Source organism: Egretta garzetta, unplaced genomic scaffold, assembly GCF_000687185.1.
Source record: "Egretta garzetta isolate BGI_Z169 unplaced genomic scaffold, ASM68718v1 scaffold486, whole genome shotgun sequence".
NCBI lineage: Eukaryota > Metazoa > Chordata > Aves > Pelecaniformes > Ardeidae > Egretta > Egretta garzetta.
Genome location: NW_009260126.1, coordinates 365,682 through 371,681, shown reverse-complemented (window position 1 = coordinate 371,681; position 6,000 = coordinate 365,682). Strand labels below are relative to the sequence as shown.

At 41.9% G+C, this 6,000-nt stretch overlaps 1 protein-coding gene across 1 annotated transcript in view; it reads left to right on the top strand.

Moving 5' to 3' along the window:
• The window catches only part of GFRA1 (GDNF family receptor alpha 1), a 150,962-nt gene that overhangs the window by 4,566 nt on the left and 140,396 nt on the right, over positions 1 to 6,000 (top strand). The window contains exons 2-4 of the mRNA XM_009641405.2: positions 365 to 436; positions 1,486 to 1,788; positions 3,102 to 3,185. Of these exons, the coding sequence (XP_009639700.1) occupies positions 397 to 436; positions 1,486 to 1,788; positions 3,102 to 3,185 (427 nt within the window). The 5' untranslated portion in view covers positions 365 to 396. The remainder of the gene's footprint in view (positions 1 to 364; positions 437 to 1,485; positions 1,789 to 3,101; positions 3,186 to 6,000) is intronic.

Below are 6,000 nucleotides of genomic sequence, written 5' to 3'. Positions count from 1 at the left end.
CTCCCTGGGAACAGCGCTGCCCACCCAAGGAGGCGACCGGCGCTCCTGCCCCGCTGGCGGGCTCGCACACGCACAAATACCCACGCGTGCGCCTCCCTCGCTCCCTCGCTGAAGTCAGCGCTGGTGTTTTCAGGTTGCTCAGACCTGAAATCTGAGGGAAAAAGCTCAGCGTTTGCGTCGCTGCTCCTGCCGCTGGTGGTGGTAGCGGTGAAGAGGAGGGAGGGTTTCTGGTTTTTTTCTTTTTCTTTTTTTTTTTTTTTTTCTTTTTATTCCCCTTGAATTCAATGGATCTGAACTTGGAGTCTTTGGACCTCGGCGGTTTTGGAATATCTACATGCTGATCCTCTTTGTTGTGGCACATCAGCTCGTTTGGGGAAACCATCCGAAGACAGCAAGATGTTTCTCGCTCTCTTGTACTTCGCTTTGCCCTTAGTGGGTAAGTTGCTGGCGTCTGATTTCTCTCTGTACATCGCTCCATAAAGCAAAGCGTGGGGTTTATGGGCTCCGATGCCTGACGGTTGTCAGTCTATTGTTTAGGCAGAACAGTGAAGTTTCCAGTAGTTTTTCGGCTCTGCCTCACATCAGTTCACCCAGCCTACATTTAAAGCTCTGGGAGATTACGGACTTAGATACTTGCCTGCGTAGCCTCTTGTTAAATTGGGTTCTTGCAAGTTACAGGGAAACTTTTCAGTTTAATTAAAAACTGCTGCATCTTCACCTGGACCTGGCAGCCTGCCCGACTGCAAGTGGTTTGCAGCCCAACCTGGTTTCCTTTCCACAGGAGATGTTTGCGTTTCCATCTGCGTGTGTCTGAGGGAGCGTGACAGGGGGCACGATGGAGAGGAGAGAGTTAATGTAATTTGCTTTGTTCTCCTGCAAAAGCACCATACGTGGAGAGAAATGCGAGGGGGGGAGAGGGGGGGGAGTAATAAATTCTACCTTTACACACGTAGAATAAGCAAAAATGTGTACAGCCTTTAAAAAGTGACTGACGCAAAAAGAGGCTAATATCAATCTGTGAGGATACTTATCTCTCCGAGCGGGTTGTTCGTGGATGTAATTGAAATTACAGCAAAGCTCTTGCAGAAAGTGAGGCCGAATATTTAACCCCTCAGTTAAACACTCGAAGGGAAGGGTTATTTGTTTCAGTAAAGTGGATCTCAGGAATAACGAATGCTTGTTTTGTCAGGCACATTAACCCCTGTGGGTTTTCCTTCCTTTTTGTGTTTTCTCATAAATCAACCAGCGGGGTTAAAACGTACTGTTGCCTTGGACTCCCACAAAAGTGGATCTAAGACGGCGAAAACCCGGTGGGCTTTTTTCCTAAGGTGCAGGATGGAGCCCTGAGGTTTGCAAGGTGCCGCCCGTGGGGCTGGCTGCGTGCGCTGCGTGAGGAGGTGCCCCGTGCTTCCCAGATGCCTGCTTTGGAGCCCTGGTTAAATCGGCCTCAACCAGAGTTTGTTGGTTTGTGTCTCCTCTCTCTAGATGTACTTTTGTCCGCAGAAGTGAGTGGGCTGCCTGGAGGGGACCGCCTTGACTGTGTGAAAGCCAGCGATCAGTGTCTCAAGGAGCAGAGCTGTAGTACTAAATACAGGACACTGAGGCAGTGTGTAGCCGGCAAAGAGAGCAACTTCAGCCGGGCAACAGGCCTGGAGGCAAAGGATGAATGCAAAAGCGCCATGGAAGCTCTCAAGCAGAAATCTCTGTACAACTGCCGCTGTAAGAGGGGCATGAAGAAGGAGAAAAACTGCCTGCGCATTTACTGGAGCATGTACCAGAGCTTACAGGGTACGTTGCAAAACAAAGAAACGTTCCACTCCCCTAATGCAGTGTGTGATTTTTGCAGCCCCTTGTGTCCGCAGCTAGCGACCGCCACTGAGGCTAAACCGAGAGTCTGACCCCATAATTCACACTGTGCTCTTCAGCTGCAAACTGAGGACCTTTCATCCGACTCAAGAACAGCTGCTGCTCCGTCTCCTGTTGATGGGAAATCCACGATGAGGGTTTCCTCCAGGGGACCCAGCTGACCTTTCTAAACCCCAGTCAAAAGATAAGGGCACTAGCAAGTGCAAAAGCTACAAAAACAATCATTTGGAGACATTTTCCTAATAATGTTTAAACTCCTTAATTAGGACTCACCTAACAAGATCACAGGACACTGGAACTAGTTTCTTAGCTCATTGGTGAAAGTTAAATGTAGTATGGAGAGGAGCACTGTCTTAAGGAAAAGTTTATTCCTTCCTTTCCTGTATTTACTAGCAATATTCCCTGGATGTGCTGAGGCAGAAAAAAAACCCCAAGAAGTTTGTGCTTCCCAGAGCGTGTAGAAGTGCCAGTTAGGAGGGATGTGACAGTGATTGACTCGGGACTTCTGTTCTTGATGTCACTGGCAAATTCCCTGTAGTCTACTGAGAACAGTCAGGTCCTTATGTGGGCTATATCGTTTTTAGCCTGGTTTTGCTCCAGCCCTGGCGTTGAAGATGCAATCTTTCACTTCAGCACGGTCCCCATTTAACTCTTTTCTGTAGCTGCTTCTGCAAAAAGGGAAGGCATCCCTTTCTGTTCATTTATCCAGGCATTAAGTGGAACGTTTTAATGAATCAATATATATTTTTTTGTTCTGACTTCCATAGTAAATTACACTACCCTTGGACATTTTCTACATTGTAAAAAGTTTCCCTTCCAACAGCATCTTGTTAGGAGTGCTTTATTCCAAAGATGCCAGGTTTTGGCCGTTACCTGGGCTGCTCCTCTACAGAAGAGCTCTGCTGGGAGGGTGAATGAGGAGGAACATCCCTGCTACAGCTGCTCTCCCGCTGGCAGGAGATGGGACAGTCCCTGTGATGTCACAGCCTGTCTCTGCAAATTATGATCTTATCCATGGAGGAAGGAGAGGAAAGAGCTCGTGTCAGGGATAAACAACTGGCTGCTTTCAGGTGTATTTGTAGATAATGCTTTGAGGAGAAATAGCCACATAAACAGATTAAAGGGGTGTACCCTTTGCTTTTACAGAGTAACTTCATTTCAGAGTAAAAGTAAACAACAAATTCTTATCCTGAATTCTCATATAAGAAAAAAATGCATATATTTTTTATCTTTAGGAAATGACTTGCTTGAAGATTCCCCTTACGAGCCAGTTAACAGCAGACTATCAGATATATTCAGGCTAGCACCAATTGTATCAGGTAAGCAGACTTAAAATTCTTTAATTGAAACATGATTACAATCTGCTGCTTTGTAGTTGAATTATGGAACTTTCGAGCAGTTCTCTCTTAAATAAAAAGAGATGTTAATGGCTTTCTGGATTTAGGAAGTTCATGATAACAGTTGCACAAAGGAAAATACTAATCGGTTTTGAAATAATAACTAAAACTGAAAGAGTGCTTGGCAGGATGGCAATTTGTATTCTTTTTGAGTCATTCTTGACAATAAATGCTAAATTTTCCTGTAGGTGGCAATCTGATTCCCTGCGTTCCTAATTTACAAATCAGTTCCTTTTTGGGAATGTGGTCAGCGCAGGTTACCTCCCACTGACATTAAAGAAGATCAGAAGATAAATCCTTCAAATGTTTGCATAAGGGAATGCTTTATAGTTTCATACATTTTTGTTTAAAAAAGAAATTTCAGAATTAAGGCTTGTCTTCTTTTCTGGAACTGCTGCCTGTTTGAAGAGCCTGTTCACAACTTCCTTCTTTTTCTAGTTTTTCTCTGAACATTTTTTGGTGCTGTGTGACTGTCTTTCAGAACTTATCTGTAGCAATTTGAATATGTTGCTTGGTAATTCAACTATGCTGTTTGGTTTTTATCAGCCTAAATTATGCTCATTTGGGGTCATATTTACTGAAACAATGACTTTGGGGCATTCATAGGTGTTACAGGTTGGAATTCATTTTCAGAGTTTCGGAAAGTCTTATGAGGATGCAGTCTGTACTCAGGACCTTTATTTGTTTAGTTACATTAAAAAATTAAATGTGCACGGAGTCATGTGTAAGTCTGACAGTGCTGAAGCTGTACTTAGCTGACATGCTATGGATAAGCATTAGTAGATGGCTCTTTAAAAGAAAGAAGAGAAGACCAGAGAGAGTGGCTTGACTAATTTTTAGAAGTACTTACACTTTTTAGGACTCTAAGTCTCATTAAAAGCCAGGGGGACTTAGGCTGTTAAGTATTTAATGGTACAGATTTTCAAAGGCATATAGACACATAAAATGTAGATAACTGCCCATTGGGACTTTCAGAAAGGACTAAGTGATTTAAATAGGCGTTAGATGCCCAGGCGGTTTTAAAATTTCTAAGTGCTTAATGCATCTTTAGGTATCTTAATACCTTTGAAAATCAGCCCTTTAGTCACTTTTCAAAATGTGACTTCAGATCCAAATCACAGATGTCTTTTGAAAGCATTATTCTAGGTTGGTGAGCAAGTCTGTTGGAGAAACAGTAGAGAACAAAGCTTAATTTCTGAAGAATCTTGATTTATTTTAGTTTTTCTTGCTTAAAAATCCCAACTTAATACAAGACCAAGACAAAAATCAATGCAGAGGGGTTTCTTAAAGTTTACGGTCAGCCTGCTGAGGGCCAAATTCTAACCGACTTCAGCAGTTTTATGATCTCCATAGAAATACCCTATGTACGCTCTGCTTTTCTGTTATTTTTTTAGATTCCCCATATACTTGCAAAGTAATTATCTAAAAAATGTAATAATTTTTTTCTATCTATTCTGTGCAACAGTGAAATAAGACGTAGTTGCCAACAAGTGACGCCCATCCTACCACAGTCACTTAAGGTGCTCATTCTGTGTTACCAGTGCACCCCAAATTGCTGTTCACTTTGTCAGAAGTTTCAGGTTCACAAGGGCTGGAGGCCTAGATTCACAGGGAGCGGCAAACAAAAGTTGCAATACAGTGGAAAAACACCAGTATTTGGAAGTATTGTTATCTGAAAGAAAAAGACTAGCAAAAACATTTTTCTTATCGTCATGGTTACTACTGCATGTTACATTCTTTAAAGCTGCCTAGTCTTACAGATTTTTTGCAGGGCTCTGCAAATACCCCAAACAGCAAAACTGGGTAAGATTTTTATATCTTGATTAAAACAAAACAAAACAAACCCCTGTACAAGCAGTGTTGGCAGGGGTTTCATAACTGGTGCTCTGCTAATGTCGTCATTGTGTTTATAGATATTGCTGCAGTATTCACTCTCATTACTTGGGTGTAATTGAAAGCAGTGATTAACCCTTTCATCTCACGAAGGCCACTCTGTGGTACTGTATGACTTGGTGTGTATCAAGCGTAATGCTTTTGCCATCTGAGACAGTATAGAAAATCACAACAGTTGTCTTCTGTGGTACATAAAAGGGGAAAAACATTGGCCAAGATGACTGTTTGGTGTGTTACCTAAGTCTTTTGAAGCATATGTAAGTCTAAGAAATGGAGGACAGTTTTTAAAAGCAGTTGAGGCTGATCTAATTCTATACTGAAAGATGTTCAAAATTGCATCCTCTACGGAAACAGGATGCCACTTCCTCATTAATCATTCAAGCATCAGTATGTTGATTTAAAAGAAAAATCAGGAATATATTGCTAAACCTGTTACTAAGTTTGTAGTTTCTCTCCAGTTCCTGTTATGTTAACGGAACAAGTGATGCAGTCGTGTTACTAAAGTGAAGCTCTGTTTTATATTTTCAAGTGGCCTATGTTATACTGGGACTAGTGGTATAGGTAGTCTAGAACTAGAAGGACAAGCTAAGTGTTCTATATGAAACTTAAAACAATGTCCAACACCACAGAAAACTCTAAACCCACAAAATTATTTATCATAGTACTAGCTGTCAAGCCCAGGGCATCGGGTATCATTTATTTAGATACTAATGAGCATGAATTTTGCATTTGAATCACTACTAAATTTGCAAAGAAGGTGTAATTTAGAAAAAAAAATAGATGGCTAAAATAGGAATGCGAATTCAGTGGTTGATGTACTTGTGATGACATATCCTGAGTATTC